Here is a 21461-nt window from a genome sequence, read left to right on the forward strand (position 1 = left end):
CACAAACAAACACACAAAGTTGCTGTAGAGAGCACACACACACATTGAACACACTGAAACCTGAACCCGACTGAACACACAGATACATACACTCCAACACACCATGCGCAAAGATGTACTGAACATGCATGCTAATGCTAACACACACCCATATTTTATCCTGTGGAAAGTTACTTTACAGAAAGCACTTGGGCTTGTATCTTCTTTGCGGGTGGGAAGATTTGTTTTTTGCCCCAGACTAGTTCATCCTAGTTTCCTTCCATCGCTTCATCTCCACCTCCCTCCATCCCTCCCTCCATCACTCCCTCCATCCCTCCCTCCATCCCTCCTTTCTTCCCTCCCAGAAGAGGCACATCATCAGTGTGTGTCTCTCTCTCTCTCTCTCTCTCTCTGAGCTGTTGCCTAGCAGGATCAATACAGGGAGAGATTGGAAGCGTATCTGCTCTCCACTGCTGGTCCAGGCCTGAGCTGTCTCTCAAGGTCTATCGACTCACACTGATCCACTCCTGCTGTCCATCTGTTAGTCCATCCACCCTGTGAGTGTGTGAGTTGGCGTGTGTGTGTGTGTGTGTGTGTGTGTACGTGTGCATACATGCGTGCATACCCAACCTCGCTCCTCTCCCAATAATGGGCTAATGCCTGTGGGAAGGAGAGTTGGGGCCGATAGCTGTTCTGGATCAAAGCCAGGTGTGAGCGTGTGTCTGTGTGTTAGAGTTGGAGTGCCTGTCACTAACACTGGCCCTAACATCCCAGTGATGAGAGCTGACAGGAGGCTCAACCAGCACCTTCCCTCCTACTCAAGCCTCCATTTCCATTCTCTTAATACCAGAATAGAGCTCTTCTTCTTCCTCTTCTTCCCATCCCCCTCCTCCCTTCTCCTCCCTACTCTCCTCACCTCTCTTCCCACTCATCCTCTAGATCTCAGGTGCTAATGATCCCTGACTGACAACAGTGAGGCCAGCCATGGTGCTATCACTAAAGCCTGCTTGTCAACCCTTAGATTAAAGAACACATCAGATACCAGACACACATGATTAGGTCCCGCACAAACACATGCTCTGATAACATGGGTCTCACACCAGTACTTTACATAAGCTTTCTCAGGCTATTTAAAACAATGGCCTAGGACCCTAGTGCCTTTATAAAGCGCCTCATAAATGGTACCTTGTCATTGATAGTGTGGTCATGTCTCTGTAAAAAAACAGTCACACCACAATATTCACAGCCAATTTTTGATTCTAAAATTGATCACCAGCAGTATTCATATAGGTTCATTTTGTGAGCATTGACCTTTACAAACACCAAATGAGTCACACCCCTGGTGATAAATGAACACCTTGAGATTTGCTGTGATCTATACTTAGAATCTATACTTACTGTACAAGTGTGCCTGAGATGTGTGTGTCTGTGTGTCTGTGTTTTGTACATTTACATGTGTGTTTCGCTCCATGTTCATGGGAGCACATTCTAGTGTCCAGAATACCTTGCCAGAGGTGTATACCCAATTAAAGGCGTCCTTGTGTCAGGGAACTCCTTCTACAGTACCTGGAAGTGTCTCCGTGACACCAATGCACTGCTAGGAATTGGCAGATGGTGGGGTTTAGGTGGTGATGTGTAGGGACTCAATGGGGATGTTGAGACTTGGACTGATGGGTCTGGTACTGGTTGAATGGCTTACAGCTGTCTATGAGGACCTCCAAAAGTAGAGAAAGTAGTATTTACAATACTGATATTTACTATTGTGTGTGCTCATGTGTGTGTATGTGTGCGTTTGTATGTGTGCACGTGTGTGTGTGTGTGTGCGCACGTGTGTGTTTCTGTGTACGTGTGTGTCCCACAGACATCACAGCCAAGGAGTTTGTGGAGCGTCGCGGTGGCCTGAGCAGTCGCTACGACCTGCTGGTGGACTTCCTGTCAGAGCTAGTTTCCGTGGCGGTGGAGGACGTCAACGTCTTCAGCCTGATGGACGTGAGGGAGCGGATGCTGGACGTCCGCTTTGCCGTAACCGGGGGCGCCCCCTATGTCCGGCCAGAGAAACTGCACGGTTACCTGGCGGCTCACAAGCAGAAGGTAGGATAGTGGACGGGCGGATGAGCGGCAGGATGTGCACACATCCTGACTCACACATGGCAGCACACACACTCACATACATCCTCACACACACACATGTTGCGCTCCGCCCTCACACATGCCCAGCCCATGCTGTCAGGCCGGGGTTTTCAGGCACACATGCAGAGAGCGGATCAGGTGCAACAAAAATGATTTATTCAAAAAAAGGTTAACAAAGGGGTGCTCCACAGGAGGATGGTTCAGTCCAACAAAAAGTAATCCAGAAACAAAGGTAACATCCAAAACCAAGAAGGCGTACTTACACAAACCAACTTCATGACAGAGTGAAGAGGGAAGGACACCCAGTGCTTAAATAGGAAGTGTTGATCACCGCAGGTGTGGAGCCCAGTGTAGAAGAAGGTTGGTGCTAGGTGCTCTAGGGTGAATGTCCCCCTCTAGAGGGCTGGCGCCCGTGCGCGGGTGTGACACATGCATACTCACACACACACACACAATATGTCACACACACAGCTTCTCTAAGACACGCAGATCCAGGCACACCTCCACAAACACACACAAACACACACAATTATCAGCTAGAATGCATCCAAGCTTTGTCTATGATCACATGTTCATCCAAAACACGTAACACTCATATACTGCAGGAGGGCCATTGTGGAGGATAGAACGTATGGATGCGGGCATGTGGATATCACGGGGAAAAAATTAAAGATGGCAGTGTTTAATTGCTGCCACCACACATTTTACCATGATGAAACTATTACGTAACCCCATCAAGCGCAGACAGATGCTTCCACTGCATATTGTGTTAGACTGCAGATTCCTCGATGCACCAAGAGATTATATCTGTTAAGATGGAGGTCCTGTGGAGGGAGGGTTTGGTGAAGGGGAGAGGGAGATGGAGAGGGATATAGAGAGTCTGTGGTGGAAAGAGTGAGGAGGAGAGATATTGGAGGCTGCAGGTGTGATTTGTGGAAAGACTCCCGCTTTTCATCAGCACTCGTAGCAGCCCCGTGAGAAGACATAGATCAGAATGGGATGTGAAGCGTGAGCAGAGGGGATGAGCAAGGGGCAGGGTAATACTGAGAAACGGAGGGAGGGAGGGAGGGAGGGAGGGAGGGAGGGAGGGAGGGAGGGAGGGAGGGAGGGAGGGAGGGAGGGAGGGAGGGAGGGAGGGAGGGAGGGAGGGAGGGAGGGAGGGAGGGAGGGAGGGAGGGAGGGAGGGAGGGAGGGAGGGAGGGAGGGAGGGAGGGAGGGAGGGAGGGAGGGAGGGAGCAGTTATTATTAATGCTCCCTATTCTGCGGTGTTACTCGGAAATAGAAGTTTTCCCTTCTCTTACTTCATTTTGTCGGCCTCTCCTCTCAATCTCTCTCCCCCTCTCTCCCCCTCTCTCCCCCTCTCTCCGAGTCTTTTTTTCCCACTCTCTGCCGCAATCTTTCTTTCCCACATCCTCTCTCTTCTACCTCTCTTATCTCCCTCTCTCACCTCTTCCTGTCTCCATCTCTCGCCCGCCACCCCCTCTTTCTGTCTCTCTCTCTCTTTCTCTATATATATATTTGATTGTCCTTTTCGTCTATGTACACTGTGTTTCACTCTCAACAATAGAAGCTTCTTTTGACTGTTTAGTGTTTCCATTCACACATTGTCTCACAGGGCTTTGAGGAGGGCTATGTTGGATTAATTGATATGGATACCAGTACCTGTGTTCCTATGGTTTCTGTGTAAAACAGGTCTCAGTAATGGAAGGCTGTGGAGTACTGGAGCAAAAAGAGTGGGTGAGAGAGAGACAGAGAGAGAGAGGGACAGAGAGATATCTGTTCCCAGGCACTCTGTTGATTCAGCTCAGCTTTTACGGTATATTACAGTAGCCTATATGTTCGGATAAAACAGTCAAACAAATGTTGTCAGTTAAGCTAGCACCTACAATCTCCAAGGCCAGGGACTAGAGAGGATATTGTTCTGTTCACACTCCCATTGAATGTAGTATAATACACATGCAGAATACGTGATACCGTTGACAAGATGAGCTTCTGAGTTTGTCTTCCAGCTGAGAAGCTCACCATGAGCATGAGCTTGCTATGTGTCCCTGGCTCAGTGGATTGGAGTTGGAGCATGGCTCACGGTTTCTGCTCTTCTCTGGCATCAAGCAAGGAGATCTCTCAGCGAGATCCTTCTCCAGTGGGTACCTACCCCCTGCCCCTCCTTCCCCTCCCCTGCAACGATGAATTCCCCCCCCCGCCCCAACCCCTCTTCCCCCCTCTCTTTTCAACTTGTCCTCCCCTAAACCTCTACCACCACCCCCTTCCTCCCCACGCCTCCCCCCTTAAGAGTTTGAGCAGGCGTCGTGGAGGTGGGGACAGTGAGAAGAACATTGCGCTGTGGTACTGCTGCTAAGTGCTTTCACTAATGGTTATAATTGCCTACTCAACGTTGATGTGCCATTATGGTCTGTTTGTCTGGACTCCTCAGAGGCCTGCAGCTTGTAAGCAACCATTAAACACTGTCCTCTCTGATTGGCTCACCTGCAGAGAGCCATTGTGTCGCAGGTTTTGATTGGCTCACCAAGGCGAGAGCTGTTGAGCCTCTATCTCTGTTGATTGGATTACATGTGGCGAGGCATTGTTTCTGAAAAACCCCTGAGAGACAAATGAGACCTGTTCTTCATGCAGAGAGCTAAACAGTTCTAGCTACCGTCAGAGAATATACTTCTTCTGTTTTTGGTTTCTCTCTCTGGGGGAGAGAATGGGGGCTAATGACAGGTGTTGTGTCATACAGTCCCTTTTATTAGCATCATAGCAGAATGAGGGACGGTCCTGTTGTCATAGTAACACAGTCTGACAGGTGGGTCCACTCATATTTGGGGACGTCCTGTTTCACAACTTTCCCTTATGTGAACTTACCTTGACACAGATAACACCTCATGCCTATGGAGGTTCTGCCTTTGCCTTTTACTTCAACAGCAACGGCATCCTTGGAAGTTGCTGCCAAGAGATAGACATAGAACAGTGTGAAAAAACATTCCCAAATGTGTTTTCTTAATATAAGTGTGTATTTTACCCTGCAGGACCCTGATAGGAAAGGGCTCTCTCTCTCTCTAGCAGTGTGAACACTTTGACTTTGTTCATGCTGCTAGTCACACTATTGTGCTCTGTAATGTATGCTCAGCAGAACGTTTGTCCTTTTTTTAAACAAGCTAGATAGTCAGCCGCAGGTTTGACCTGAAGAATCCTCCTTCTATCACCTCCCGTCTCTGTTTCCCCGAGAGAAAGAGTGTCCCACTTTCCTACTCTGTCTCCCCAGGGAGTCCTCCCCTGCCATCAAACTTCTCTCCTTAGTCTCTGGCCTCAGGGAACTCTGGGTATTGTAGTTCAGGCCCCATGGGTGCCTGTTTCGGTAAAGCTGACAATACAGAGCAGCACAAAGAGCAGTGACAGTCCCCCAACACAGAGGTAACACCACTACGCTATTGTGTGAGATTTCCTCTTCAGCTGTGGGGAGTTAAAGCATTAAAACATTAGGGGGTTCCTAGACACACAGACAGACATTTGTGTGTGTGTGTGCGTGTGTGTGTGCCTGCGTGTGAATGTCCTAAAAGAAAATCAACAATCCTTCTCCTTGTGCTCCCACTACCCCCAACTGGGTCCTGTTCAGAGTTACACAGTGGGATACACCATGCATAATATCAATGGGACATCTACTGTTGTCACAGAAGGTACATCACAGTTACTGCAGCAATAGCCCACTGTGCAGGTAAAGAGGCTAAAATGCACCAGTGTTTCCTTCTGGGTTCCCGACACAGGTAGCGAGTCACTTATCGGAGATGGTGACCTCACCCCTATCTACTTTCCAGAAGCCACTACCCATTCTAAACCATTTCTCTCACACAGTATCTTTACATATGTTTCATTTTCATATTTACGACACATTTACAGTCAGATAAATGTTTACATGACAGATCACATCATCACACGAAGGAATTCCCAAATCCCACCACAGCCCCCTCTTATGTGTGAGGACTCACTCACTGTATGGACAGACACATGCAGCAGCCTACATGTTCACAGTGTGTGTACACATGCCCACAGAGAAGCTCTGTGTGTGTGTGTGTGTTTGTTTGTGAGTGTGATGTACCGTATAGATTAGTCAGTACATTGGTGGTTTAAGAGATGAGATCACACACTGTCTATGCTAATGCACTGGCAGGTTTTCTTTTATGTGTGAGTGCACATGTAGGGATCATTACATAGATGGAACACATGGCCTTGGTCATGGTCATGGGCATGATGGACTGATGATCTCTCAACACAAAGGACATGGGATTATCACTGGGATTAGTCTAAATGTATCTTTTACACCTCCCAATGCGCCCTCTTTCTCTCTTTCTCACTCCCTCTTTGTCTCGCTGTCTTTCTTTTTTTGTCTCTCTCTCTCTCTCTCTCTCTCTCTCTCTCTCTCTCTCTCTCTCTCTCTCTCTCTCTCTCTCTCTCTAACTCTCTCTCTCTCTCTCCCCCAGCTCCAGTCCTTCCTCCAGGTCAACGTGACCCAGGTCCACGTGGACGAGTGTTCCCGTACCGACTGCGGAGCCAGCGGTGGCTGCTCCAACGTTTTGAGTGTCCGGGACACGCCCACCGTGGTGGATTCTGGCACCATGAGTCTGGTGTCAGTGACAGTGGAGTCCTCAGCCGTCTGCAGCTGTCCCGGGCGCGAACACGCCCACCAGCCCTGTACTTCATATCCCAGAAACCCTTGCTTCAACGGGGGAGTGTGTGTGGATACACAGAGTGGTTACAGGTAAGCTCGGTGTACAGTAATTATTGTATGGCTGTATGTGTGTGGGTGGTATGAATGCTTTCAGACCATGAACTAAATTGGGATTTAGCTAAAGCAGGATCTCGAAAAGGAGGTCAAACTATTGAAGGGAAACAACCGCTGCATGTGTAAAGCTTCTTTAGAGGCAACAAGCCGTCACAATGTCTGCGCCTGTGCATGACGTGATGTTGAGGTTACCTTCATGTGGAGTAGAGCTGACTAAAGAGTTGTAGGATCAGCATTCAGGGTTGGAAGGATATAGTGAGTGTGTGTGTGCTCGTGTGTGTGTGTGCGTGTGTGTGTGTCAAAGAAGGGTCAATAAGTAAACTAATACTTAAAATCTCTCAAGTGATGAAACACTTTGAAACTGTTTGCCCAGAAACAAGCAGCGAAAATCCAGCAATTGAGTGAATGATCGTTAGGCACACACTCGCATAAGCAGTCTCCACTCCTGCTGAATGGAAGATCAAGTGTGGGATTTCTGAAGGATCCAAGCAGCAAATCCAATCACCTGCTCCCCTTCCTAGAAGGCTGTCTCAAAGCACACATAACTGTATTTTCCATTTCTGCTTTTTGAGCAATTATCTGGTGCTATTGATTATTTCTCCTGGATGGACAGAGAGAGTGTGTGGCTTGTCATAGCTAGAGTCAGTTAGTGGAGAGGACTTGTCTGAGAGAACATGAAGGAAGGGTAATTTGTGTCTGTGTTTGTGTCTATGTGTGTGTGAGTGTATGCACAGGAGAGAGAAATCCGAGTTGAAGGCTTCTAATGACCTCATTTGCGATAGTTGACTATTCTGCTTCATCTCTAATTGAACAGAGATTACAACCTTCACCTCTCTCTCCTCTCTCCTCTCTCATCTCTCCTACCCCCCCTCTCTCTCTCTCTCTCTCTCTCTCTCTCTCTCTCTCTCTCTCTCTCTCTCTCTCTCTCTCTCTCTCTCTCTCTCTCTCTCTCTCTCTCTCTCTCTCTCTCTCTCTCTCTCTCTCTCTCTCTCTCTCTCTCTCTCTCTCTCTCTCTCTCTCTCTCTCTCTTTCTCTCTTTCGTTTATCTTTCTCATCTCTCCAACACTCTCTTTTCCTTTTTAATCACTCTCTCTTTAATCTTTTGTATGTATTGGTATTTCTAGCTTCAATTATAATTTGTTCTTAGTTTCCAAGACTTTTATTCCTAAATTACCATGAGTGATTTAGGAATTAAAAAATGCTATAAAAAGAACACATCCAAACTAGTAACCTGACCTCAAAACATTGAATTCAAATGTATTCAACAACAACCTGGCATGATCAATAATTTCTAACGTTAATATAATTCAGAATATACTCTCAATTTAATATTGCAGTGTGTGCACATGCCCTCTCACCACACACACACACAGACACATTCTACCACTGCTGTTGAGGTGTTTATTGGTGTTAAGCTGTGAAAATACTAGGCTTGTAGGGTTGCAAGCAACCTTCTCATACTCTGAGGATTTGTACCAGCACCTTCCCCTCCTTCATGGGGCTCTTCACTAAGCTGGCTCCACAAGGAGGACAGAGACAGGACATGTTTTCCAAAAGTTCTGTTTAGTAATTAAGAGAAGAAGGTAACACCTTGGAGTCTGGTTGGCCATACTCACTGTGTAATGTTCCTCGCCGGTGGTTTGGCTCAAAAGGCTTTGCCAAGCCAAATTAATCCTTCTCTCTCTCTCTCTCTCTCTCTCTCTCTCTCTCTCTCTCTCTCTCTCTCTCTCTCTCTCTCTCTCTCTCTCTCTCTCTCTCTCTCTCTCTCTCTCTCTCTCTCTCTCTCTCTCTCTCTCTCTCTCTCTCTCTCTCTCTGTCTCTCTCTCTCTCTCTCTCTGTCTGTCTGTCTGTCTTATGCTCTCTCTCTCTGTCAGTCTGTCTGTCTCTCATGCTGTCTGTCTGTCTCATCCCATCTCTCTGTCTCTCTCTCTTCCTATCTCTTTCTGTCTCCCTTTCTAAAGTCTTTCTGTCTCTCAAACTGATTCAAATTCAAAATCAAACATTGAAATTCAACATGGCACATAATAATCTTGTATATACTGCCAACATTTCAACAGTTTCAATGACGAAACCCCTAACAATGGAATGATTTCAAGACAAATACAAGCCTTTTCTTCCCTCACATGAGCTAACTTAGGCGACAAGCATTGATGTTGAAGCCGACCGCTACTGTACAGATATCATCTTACATGTCTGTCATCTGAAATCGACAGCAAGCTTCAAACCTTGATATTTCTACAAAGAGAGTGTGTTAAACCCAGACTGAAACGCAGCAGCTGCCAGCGTGATCTGTGGATGTGTTGTTCTTGTCGTCGTGCTGAGTGAAGGAGCTCAGCTCTCATGGACTCATGGGCGCTGTGTGTCTGTGAGTGTGTGTTCAGTTCTATGAGAATAGTTGCCAGGGTCAAGGCCTGTTACCGATCACTTGATTCAAACCAGAGACTGAAGCCAGGGAAGTGATAGAAATTATGCCACCAAATGTGCTCCGAAAGAGGAGATAAGAGGCGGGAGAAGATGAGAGCTGGAATGCTTCGACACACATACCTGTATATCTTTTACCCAATTATATGTTTTGTTATTATTGTTACTATTATTTTGGTTATTGTTGTTATTAATATGATTAGTATTATTAATACAGTATTATACTGGCTTTCTCCCTAATCTTAAATCATCTCAAACACATAAAACAGCGCCGCAAAAGCTCCCGGCCCCCTGTCTCTGATCTGCCGAGACATCAGACCAATAACTGTATGGGATAGAATGAGAAGTAGTGATATAGATATACTAAATACATATGTACTGTATATATACTTTTTTACATATTTATATAAAAGAACCTTACGTTCCAGTCCAGTGAGACAGACAGACAGATTTAGATAGATAAATAGAGAGAGACAGAGAGTGAGAGAGAAAGAAAGAGAAATATAAATAAAGAAGGGAAAGAGAGAGAGAGAGAAAAGATAGATGAGAGATGTGGTAGCTATATCCTGCAGAGGGATCAGCCTGGAGATTGAAGAAACAACATGTAGATAATCGTGGCACCAGGATTAATAGCAGGATTTGAAAATGGAGGGCAAGGAGATTAGCAGGTCCCGCTCCAACGCTAACAAAGAACATTTCCCAGGAGAAAGACAATGAGTTGGAAGTGAGCAAAACAAAGACAGGGTAAGAGGATTGGCTTTGGACCATCCTGGCTGCAAGCATGTCAGAGCATTTATTTAGACTTTTCAGTACTGATAGGATTCATTAGGTAGATTATTCTGTGAAACAGGATGGGTGGTTCCAAATGGAGGAGGAAACGCAAGCGTAATTCAACTTTTAGTATCTCTTTTTTTCATCCCATACACTGAATTTTTCATGTGTTTGCTGCTAGGGTGTAGTATGTGATGCAATAGGTCTGTTTTCCATTTGGCTTTTCCTCCTTGGTTACACTGTTATGAGGATATCTGGTCTTTCCCTCACCACTTTATAGACAGTGAGTCCACCAGGACTGGCTTGAAAGAAGCACTCCTTAACAAAAACAAGCCTGGACTGAGACCAGAACCAGATAGCAGAATGTCTGACTTTCTGTATGAGAGACAAGTTGGAGCAACATGATCCTGTTAACCATTAATATTGTACACACACACACAAATGCAATCCCACTGGCACGCACACACACATGCACACACATGCAGTCCCAGTCACACATACCAAACACATGCACAGACAAACTTCTTACATCCCATCTCCTTCTAAGAGACATGTGCTGTAAAGTGGAGTATAACTTTAATTACGGTGTTGTAGCATATTAGAAATAGTGTGTAATTGTGTTTTCGAGGGAGGATGTTCCTCGCCCCTCTCATCTGTCGGGTGGTGCAAGAGGCAGGAGGGGGAAGGCCTGAGGAGCATGGTAAAAGAGACTGCTGGAGAGTATACAGGGGAAAGATTTATATAGCGCACCAACAACAAAAGAAGAGAGAGAGAGAGAGCAAGGAGAGTAAAAGAGAGAAAAGGAAAGAGGAAACATTTAAAGATAAAAAAGAAAGATGAGATAAGGAGAGATGCATGCAGACTGCCAAGACTATTATTATGTAGTGTCATGTGAGTGATGCCTCGGAGAAGATGCAGGGGGAAATAACCAGGATTTGGAAGAAATGAACAGAAAGAGAGCCACCCTTGATTGACGTTGCTGAATTGGTGTGTGTATATGTGTGAACGGGGGGAGCATGTGAGTTTGTTTGCTCGATTTATAAGCTGCGTATGTTCAACAAGTGGATATCATTTGATGGGTTTTAGTATGTTGGTGTATGTGTGTGTGTGTGTGTGTGATATTGCTGAAAGGCAGATCATAAGGAAGGGAACAGGAGAGGGAACAGCCATGCAGTAATGCATGAGTGTGTAACTCTGACACTGAGGTGTTGTAGATGGTGATGAAACCTCCCCAAGGTAGAGCGGGTAATGACTAACATCTGCATCAGAGAGAGAGAGAGAGAGAGAGAGAGAGAGAGAGAGAGAGAGAGAGAGAGAGAGAGAGAGAGAGAGAGAGAGAGAGAGAGAGAGAGAGAGAGAGAGAGAGAGAGAGAGGGAGGGGGAGAGAGAGAGAGGGAGGGGGAGAGAGAGAGAGGGAGGGGGGAGAGATGGAAGGAAGGAGAGTGAGTGGGAGGGAGGGCGGGCGGGAGAGAGTGAGTGAGAGTGGAAGAGGGAGACAGAGAGAAGGAGGGAGAGTGGGAGGGAGATTGAGAGGGGTAGAGATTGGGAGGAGGGAGGGAGAGAGGAGAAGAGGGAGGGAGGGGAAAAGAAAGAGAGAGGGAGAATGGGAGGGATGCGAGAAAGAAAGCTGCAGGGGGAAACTGTCTGAATGCGGATCGAAAAGAGAAAACAGCGAAAAAATGATGATTCCTGGAATAGGAAGAGGAGGAAGATTATAATATTCCACAGATAGGAGGACATCATGTGACATCATCATCGTGTTGTCTGCAACATATTACTCATGAACCCCGATAAGTGTGTGTGTCTGTGCATGTATGTTCATCTGATCTGTTGTTAATGTGTATGAGCTGTGTTTGGAGGTCACAGATGTGTGTGTGTGTGAATATAAATGTGTGTGTGTGTGTGTGCGTGTGTCTGTGTATGTATGTGTGTGTGTGTGTGTGTGTGTGTGTGGTAATGTCCCATACTCCAGAGTGTGGTCAAGCAGAATCAGGACATGTAAAGTCAGCTAAGTAGACATCTCTTGTGTATGAGATAAGCTCATTTCATAAGCTGTTGTTTTTCATATCCATTGATTTCATTCATTCTCATTGCTCTTATTGAAATGTTCAAAAGGTAAACGTGTGTTCCTCTGTTCTTAGATGCCAGTGCTCCGCGCAGTACGAGGGACCTGAATGTCAGCAGACCAAACACAGTTTCCACGGCAACGGCTACGCTTGGTTCCCTCCCATGAGGCCGTGCTTTGAGAGCCACGTCTCTCTGGAGCTGATCACGGAGGCAGCAGATGGGCTGCTGCTCTACAGCGGGCCCCTGGCCCCGCTCCAGCCCTGGGAGCAAGAGGACTTCATGGCCATAGGTACAAAACACTCACTCAGCACGGTGACACGTGTATTCTAGATGTACTATGCTCTCCCTCTACAATATATGTACAGTGTATGTATTAATATGGTGCGAGAGGACTCGACTTACGATGGAAGATTATTGACGTAACACATGCTGTCGGTGTCTGTGGCATGGCAGGGCTCACAATCCAAGTCCAATCTTATTGCCATTTGATTCAGATTGTAATTACAGTGTGATTTGTATTCTGAGAACATAACTTGGTACACACATGCACGTGCTCAGAATCTTGTTTACTATATAATTGCTCAACTGTTCGAGTTAATATCCATGAATGGAAAGGTTTAGCACAGTTAAACCTGTGTTTGTGCGTTTCGAGTAATTATGCCTGGTATGGTGAATGACAAGAGACTTAGAGAGGCAGAGAGATAGAGAGAGTTAGGGTTGAAGGAGGGAGTTAGGGTTGAACAGTACTGTGCTTGTATTCGCTGCAGAAGATTGAGAGAGGGAGTGTGATATTGCTTTGGAGAGGAGAAGAGAAGGAGTATTGTAAGGGTCAGAAGAGGCAGACCAGAGATGTGGAGAGGGTGTGTGTGAGTGAAAAAGACAAGATGAGCGAGATAGAGGTGACACGAGTCGAGGGTGAGGAAGAGGGGAGGGAGGGATGGAGAGCTACTGTAGGTGGCTTTTCCAGAATATCACAGTAAATCACGTAAAGACACCAGTTAAGTCTCTTGCACACCTTGGATGCTCTCTCTTTGTGTTTGGTGTGCACACACACACAATACAGGTTGCAACCCTATTATGTTAGAGCAGCTTAGCACTGCTGTCTATTACTGTTAATCATCCTCTGCTGCCTCAAGGCCTTGCTGCCCCTCCCTCCTTCCCTCCCCCCCTCTCTCTCTCTCAGTCTGTCTCCTTCCCTCCCCCCCTTCTCTCTCTCTCAGTCTGTCTCCTTCTGCTCCTGCTACTTCTCTTCTTCTTCTCCCACTCTCCAGTCTTCCATCCTGCCCTGGGATGATCCGTCTGCCTATCTTTGTGTGTGTCCGTGTGTGTGTGTAGGTTCTGTGAGTTCACCTCCGATTGTTAAAGAGCGTGTGAGATGATTTTATAGACGTGTCAACATCTCCCTGCAGACATGCAGACAGACATGAGTAGGTGGGTTCAGGCCAGGGCAGCAGCACGTGCTCCCTATAAATACAGCAGCCATTAGTCAGTGGGCTCTAGGGGCGTCAGGGTTTAAGTACACACAATCCGTACATCTGGAGTTAGAACACTAATACCTTCTAAATATATATTTTATCTACACACATTTTACCGACAAACACCACCCACCCTCTGTACAGCTGAACCCAAAACAAGAGTTGACTGATCCTGTCAAACCACTGAAAGTACAGCTCACAGTGTCCTCTACAGACCCTCACTACAACTGTAAACAAGTTACGTGTTAGCATTTGAAAAATGTGCTTTAGTGTTTTGAAGGTGGTGGAGTTTAAATGTAAAAAAGAGTTCATGGGTTTTGGAGAATATGGTTATTGAATGCATGTTGTGTAAAAGCAATTATTTACAGTTTGGTTCATATACACTTCTGTTTTGCTGACTGTGTGAACTCTTTGACAACAGGTTGTCACTTCAGTTTTGACCAGTGCATTTCAGCAAATGAAAAAAACCCAGATGTATTACACATATGCAACTTGGCAGGCTTGTTCCATCCTTCTCGTCATCATCCATCCTGCTTCACTTCCTGTCTCCTGACCATGACCCCTGGTCCCCTGGGTATAATGATGGGATTGGTCCATGCTGTGGGATGATGCCTGGGTGTGCTGAGATGACTATTAAAGCCATGTCGTTGAAGTGAGACTAAGGCTTCTCAAGGGGAGCAGCCAGAGGCGGAGCTTGTCCAATCAATAGACAAATTAACCAGACAAATTAAATTCGGTTGATTAGGAACACAGGCGGAATAGGAGAACAGCCTGGCAGGGTGCAGCAGGGAAATGGCGTGTGTGTTGGCATGTGTGGTTGTCTGTGCATGTGCGCTTTGTGTGTGAGTGTCTTTGTGTGTGTGTCTGTGTGTATTTTTGTGTTTTTGTGTGCGTGTCTTTGTCTGTGTGTCTCAGCGTGTGTTTGTGTGCGTGTCTTTGTCTGTGTGTCTCAGCGTGTGTTTGTTTGTGCATCTTTATGTGGGTGGGTGTCTTTTGGTGTGTGCGTGTCTTCTTGTGTCTTCTTGTGTCTTTGTGTGGCTTGTGTCTGAAAGCCAAGATCAAACCTTTACTAAGCAAAGCCAGAACAGGAAACCCAATCAGGTGGTCTGTCCTTCCCCTGAAGCAGAGGGCACATTCATTAGAGCAGTAGATGACTCATTTCTATTTACTTGATAGATCCAACTTAAATACCACATCATCTGCTTAAAACACTCCTCATTAATGACAACTTCATTGGCAGTGCGTGTGTAGGGCTCTGAGTGTGTGTGTGTGTGTGTGTGTGTGTGTGTGTGCATTATGCAGGTAATGTATTTCAGCAGAGGAAATTAAATGTGAGATAAAATAGGATGATATGCACGGCTGAATCAATGGATCCCAGGAAGGCATGTTTTTTTAATCTCTTCACTCACCTTACGAAGAACGAGAAAGCAGGGAGATGAAAAGAGAATGAAGGATAAGGATGAACTCAGTGGAAAGCAACAAATACACATTCTCTATTACCTATACACAAACACACACACACACAAACATACCTACACACACGCACATTTGCATAAACACACATACACCCACATCTACGCACACACAAACATACCTCCACAAACCTCCACACCCACAACTGCAGACCCAGCATCTGACAGATGAAAGTGAGGAGAGACAGGTGCAACCCAGGTGTGACACACACATTACAGTCAATTTGCTGAAACCTGTTTCGCCTTCTAACCTCCCAGCCTTCTACTTCTCTGCTCTGGCTTCACTTTTCAACTTGCTGATTAAGGTCCAGTTAACCAGAGCTAAGGCTACTCTGGTTGGTGACAAATTGCTTATATGAAAGGAGCACAGCTCCTGTTCTTTGTCCTCTCCTCTCTCCATTTCTTTGGCTTGGCAGCAGATTGTTGTACATGTAGACTGAGTAATATGCAATGCTAGTTATGATGCCCAGATGCTCTCTCTCTCTTTCTTTCTCTCTCTTTCTCTCTCTTTGTCTCTATTTCTCATTCTTTCATATCTCTCTCTCTCTCTCTCTCTCTCTCTCTCTCTCTCTGTCTCTCTCTCTCTCTCTATCTATCTCTCTCTCTCTCTCTCTCTCTCTCTCTCTCTCTCTCTCTCTCTCTCTCTCTCATTCCTGGTCCCTTTAGACTTGCTGAAAGAGGCTATTTTTCATATTTAAAAGGCCAGCCATGGGGGAGTAAGGCCCCCTGGCTGCCCATGCAATGCCAACCTACTGGAACACACGTCAAATACACCCACCCACACACAGACACACAATGACCCACCCACATACATTGATACACACACAAATGCACACAAACTACACGTGCACACAGAGAGGACAGCAGGACTAATGCCCAGTGATGTGGGGAAAGGGCCGAAGGGAATCACAGGATGAGAGAGAGAGAGCGCGCGCGCGAGGGGGCTGTGATGAATTAGGGATGAGGAGAGGAGATTAGGCGTGACCGTACAGACGAGAGATTTAAGAGCAAAATCTTGTAGTAACCTGAGTACACAGGCGGCCGAGGCCTGTCCAGGAACATTTCAAATGGAAAGACATGAAGAGCTATTTGGTTGTCCTGTCCCCCCTCTTCTCTTCTCTCCTCGTTCGCCTCTCCATGGCCCCCTGGCCCTTCTCCTGGCCCCCGGGCGCTTGTCGTCCTCACTTCCCTTTCTTTTTCCTGCCTCCTCTCCGGGATTCTGTCTTTATTACACTTTCATGCAACTTCCTCTCCCTCCCTCCCTTCCTCTCTCGTTTAATTGTTTTACCGTCTCTCCATCAACACCTCACTGTCAAATGTGACTTCTCTCCCCAGTATCTTCTCTCTTCCTCTCCTATTACAATCTCCCTCTCTCCTTTTCTCCCTCCTTTACATCCTGCTCATGCCTTCTCACCTCCCACCTCTACAGTCAGTGTTCGATTCCTCCCAAAATGTCATGTCATTTCCTCTGTCAAACAGGGGCTCTCCCTGTCAGACACGAGGACAGATGAGGAGCTTCACTAACTCACGCACACACACACACACAGTCCTCCAGCCCTTCAGTCCCCCAGCCTCCCTGCTGGTGCCCTGACCACTCCCCCCACCCCTCATGACGGGGTTCCCGTCGTCTCAGCCTCAGAGCCTTGCTCCTTGGTGGATTTACACGGGAGCTCAAAGTTATCTCCACAGTCTGCCAGGAATACACTGGTGATGTTGCACTCAAGAAAGGTGTGTGTCAGTGTGTGTGTTAGGGAAATATTATATACGTATTCTAGTGCTGTCAGTTTAACGCGTTATTAACGGCGTTAACACAAACCCATTTTAACGGTGTTAATTTTTTTTTGCGCGCGATTAACGATCTTTTTGGCCTAGAAAACTTTGTATTTTTTTCACATGCTGTTGCAACAACTACCGACGTTAGAAAAACTACAACACCACACCGGATCTAGCTAGACCAGAAACAAAACGACAGGCACACCGCACACACATGTTTGGGCTTGCGAGCCGGCTAAAGAGTAGAATGCTAACGTTATGTTTTGAGTGGATGGCAAGACCAAAGTGATCTGTGTGATTTGTCGTTGTGAACTGAGCTATCATCGCAGCATGTCCAGTCTGAGATACCATTTGATGGCCAAGCACACAACTGATGCGAATTCTCCGCCCCCTCGTCAAAGCCAGGCAATTGCAATGTTGTTTTCAATAAAAAATAAAAAAACATTTGCACCAAGCAATCCAATCCACTTCTCCATGTTGATGAGAGCATTAAAATGAGAAAAAAAAATACTAAAAGAAATCAAGGGACATTTAGAAAAGATAAAAATGTGTGATTAATTGCGATTAATCGCGAGTTAATTATGACATTAATGCGATTAATCACAATTAAATATTTTAATCGTTTGACAGCACTAATTTATTCTATTTATTTATGTATTTATTTATGTAATTATTTATGTATTTATTTATTTAATTATTTATTTATTTATGTATTTATTTATTTATTTATTTATTTATTTATTTATTTATTTAGAGAGAGAGAGAGAGAGAGAGAGAGAGAGAGAGAGAGAGAGAGAGAGAGAAAGTTGGATGAGTGATAGAAAGGTAAATTAGATAGAGAGAACTAGATGTTGAAATGTAAAAATATGAGCAGATATCAAGAGGTAAATAAAGAGTTAAAGATGAAGAGAATGTAATCTGGCATCCAGCATTTGTAAACTCGAGTAAAGTACAGTCACACTTTTCAAACTGAAGACCTCATGTAGATTCATGAGCTAGCAGTGGTTGGTTGACGTATTTGTACCCACAATGCTTGGCAAACAGAGGAGGCACAAGAGGAGATTTAACTGGTTCATTAACTTTTAATTTCCCATTCGACTAAGTTAGGAAATAGAATAACTTTTTAAAATGTTTATTGTCGGCTATTAGGGAGGAAACATAATTACATTTACGTAGAACCAGTCTAAACTGTAATCCTCACAGTCAGCTGTAGAAACATTCTCACAATATCGGAACGTTAGTATGATTTTAAAATGATGTGTTTGAGTGTGTGTCATGGACATCATGTCATTTAAATCTGTTTGCTCTTTACCAAATGATGCCTCTCCACCCCTCTCTCTCCATTACACCCCCTTCTCCTCTCCCTGTAGAACTGATCGATGGCACCCCCACCCTGAAGATAAACCACGGCTCCGGCACACTGGTCCTGCAGTTGCCAGGCAACGTAAACGTGGCAGACAGAAGGTGGCATCGTCTGGACGTGAGGAGCAACAGTAAGGTGGGTCGCGTGGTCACATGGTCACATGGTGTGGATTGGTGTGGCGCACCACTGAGCTTAAGCGTAGGCCCGGATCAGTCGTTATCCAACCGTGGGGTGCATTGCAACCCCCACAGCTGGATGGAGGGGGGGGGGGTCTTTGGGCAGGACCAGGACATGAGAAATTGGTTAAAAAAATAAAAAATAAGATTGTATCATCATTTATAATAGGAGTGGGAGGTGAGCACTGAATACTTTTTTTTTTTCGTTTTCAACAAAAGGAGCCTGACAAGCCGTTGATAAGCCCTGGCCGAGATAGGAGGAACCTGTGTGGACTGAGCCCACACCGAAATATGTTTTCAGAAAGAATCTCTGCCATGTTAGCTCCAACCTGGGATTTTGGTCTTAATTTATGAACACAACCCATACTTTTATCCCAAGCTCAACAGAGCAAACAGTGGATGTCTTACATGATTCAATATTGGATTATTAGGCCGTAGACTGTGTGAACAATATATATTTCACATCCAATTAACTTCATTTACAAAAGAGTAGGTCCTCTCCTCTATCTTCAGCCTACTGTTGCAACCATAAGTGAGCTTCAGTTAACCTTTTTGATTCATAACTTAGCTCTGCTTACTGTCGTGAGTCCGTAAGCGTTTGAGTCCGTAAGCGTGTGTGAGCTTGTGTGAGCGCGTGTGAGCGCATGTGAGCGCGTGTGAGCGCGTGTGTGGAGCAGAGGTTACTGTAATGTTTGTGTGGAACCTTTCTACTTTGAGACACTGCCTCAGGGTTGCTTGGATAACATTTTCCATTTATTCCAGAAAGAGTGTAATAGTAGGTATGTGCTGCTCAACATTTCTAGCCACAAACAGATGCTCTCTGTCTGTCTCTCTCTCTCTGTCTCTCTCTCTCTCTCACACACACACACACAAACACACACATTCAAACACACACACACACATACACACACACACATACATGTTCATACAAATGCACACACACACACATAGAAACACACAGACACACGATCATACATGTACACATTTTGAGAAACTGGATAATGGTAGAGAATGAAGAAACTAAGTGAATGTACTTCCTGAATGACAGCTTTTAAATTGACGATTTTACTGAATGGTGAAAAGAGTATAAACCAATGTCATTTGGCCCTCAGCCACACGACGGGCAGGTATGTTACAGGACGGCTGTATTGGACGTAACCTCCATATGAGTCACATCCACATGGGAACAAAAATAAAATAGCATGAAGCCCTCACTGCGTTTACATGGAATCGAATTACTGGCTTATTTGGACTGAAATAGAATTATCAGTTTCTTGTAAACACCTTTGTTCGAATAATTGCGGTCCGACTACGATCCGATCGACACCCCAAGATAACTTGATCCGAGTCTGTTGATAATTCGGACATCGCATGCTTGTAAACGGTTAATTGGACTATGAACTGGACTCTGCGTCTTTGCACATGCTTGAGATCCCGCCGCCCTCCCTCCCAGGTCTGACCTGGAAGTCGAAAAAGACGATAAGTTGTCGCTGCCGGGAGCCGGCCCGGCAGAAACAAACAACGCGAGCCAATAGCGCCAATAGCGCCGTTTGCATTCGCAGTACTCCTATTAGGTGCGTTCAACATGGACTGACTTCATGCAGCGCTGCAGCCGGCTGCAGGCGGCTGCTTTGAAACAGTGAATTCTGGTTAGACTTTTTGTCTGACTTGAGACGGCGCCGAGGCTAGGTCACTGTGACGTAGCCATCAAAGTACTGTGAGATCGACTCGAGAACTGCCGGCTGTGTAGCCGAGCGCATTTTCTCAAGAGCAGGGGTGTCAAACTCTAGTCCTCGAGGGCCGCTGTCCTGCATGTTTTAGATGTCCCTGCTCGAACACACCTGATTCAATTAAATGGGTTGTTATAACGACCATTCATTAGAATCAGGTGAGCTGGATAAGGGAAACATCTAAAACATGCAGGACAGCGGCCCTCGAGGACCGGAGTTTGACACCCCTGCTCAAGAGCAACTGCATGGGTTCTAATGACGACACAGCTATTTCATGATTGGCCAGACTCACACACGCCAACTTTGACGCGTGTTTTGTCACTAGGTGCGTTCGACATGGACTGCGGCTGCATAAAACGACCGGGGAGAGTAGCCGCTTGCAGTCGGGGAGGAGTTGAAAATGGCTCTGCGAAGTCGGACATTCCAGCTTCTCGTGGTTTGCTGCGTTGATGTCAGTCATGGTCGATCAAGCGCTGTTTTGCTTACTTTACTGTTTTTATAAATAATATTAGTCTTTCCGTTAGTGAAGAGGCTGACTAAAACCCTTTCTTCCACACATTTTTAACTAAATTAAACTTTTTTGAGCGTTGGCGAAACTGAAGGTGTCCGAATATTACAAAACACGGGTCAAAGTTGTCGTGTGTGAGTCTGGCCAATCATGAAATAGCTGTGTCGTTACTTGAACCCGTGCAGTTGCTCTTGAGAAAATGCGCTCGACTACACAGCCGGCAGTTCTCGTATCGATCTCACGGTACTTTGATGGCGACGTCACAGTGACGTATCCTCGGCGCCGTCTCAAGTCGGACAAAAAGTCTAACCAGAATCCACTGCTGGCTGCAGCGCCACATGAAGTCGGTTCATGTCGAATGCACCTACTGTTGTTGGTAGTGGTGAAGAGGTCAAGCGGAAAGGGCTGTATCACCACTGGTTGTAATGAAAACAGCGCCACATATTGTACTGGGATATGATATGCTTTCGGCCAATGATTCGGTTTATTCACTACCATATATATTCGGATAATAGCAGTTGCCCCAAAAATTTGTATTATCCGAATAAAGCTAGATTTGAATTGATACCATCATGTAAACGCAGTGACTGTTTAACTAGCTCAACTGATCGTTAACACAGAGGGATGTAAATGTTCTCTTGGGAGGCTCAGTTGTTGTGCTGATCACTAACTCTCTCTGCTGGTGGCCATTGAGCTTCAATGATAAGTGTTGATCTGACTCAATCCTGCTGTGCACTGCTGTGTGTGTGTGCTCCTGCAGGAAGTGCGCTTCACCCTGGATCGCTGTGCAGGGTCCACGGTGATGGAGATGGAAGGCGT

General features: G+C 45.8%; 1 protein-coding gene across 1 annotated transcript in view; it reads left to right on the top strand.

The window, feature by feature from the left end:
* The window catches only part of LOC146247154 (neural-cadherin), an 80992-nt gene that overhangs the window by 42226 nt on the left and 17305 nt on the right, over positions 1–21461 (top strand). The window contains exons 20-24 of the mRNA XM_084682310.1: positions 1841–2070; positions 6585–6862; positions 12220–12434; positions 18236–18363; positions 21403–21461. The exon at positions 21403–21461 is cut by the window's right edge and continues 69 nt beyond it. Coding sequence (XP_084538436.1) covers positions 1841–2070; positions 6585–6862; positions 12220–12434; positions 18236–18363; positions 21403–21461 — 910 coding nt within the window. The remainder of the gene's footprint in view (positions 1–1840; positions 2071–6584; positions 6863–12219; positions 12435–18235; positions 18364–21402) is intronic.

The sequence above is a fragment of the Hypomesus nipponensis genome, chromosome 19 (genome assembly GCF_054491055.1).
Source record: "Hypomesus nipponensis isolate SF chromosome 19, ASM5449105v1, whole genome shotgun sequence".
NCBI classification, from domain to species: Eukaryota; Metazoa; Chordata; class Actinopteri; order Osmeriformes; family Osmeridae; genus Hypomesus; species Hypomesus nipponensis.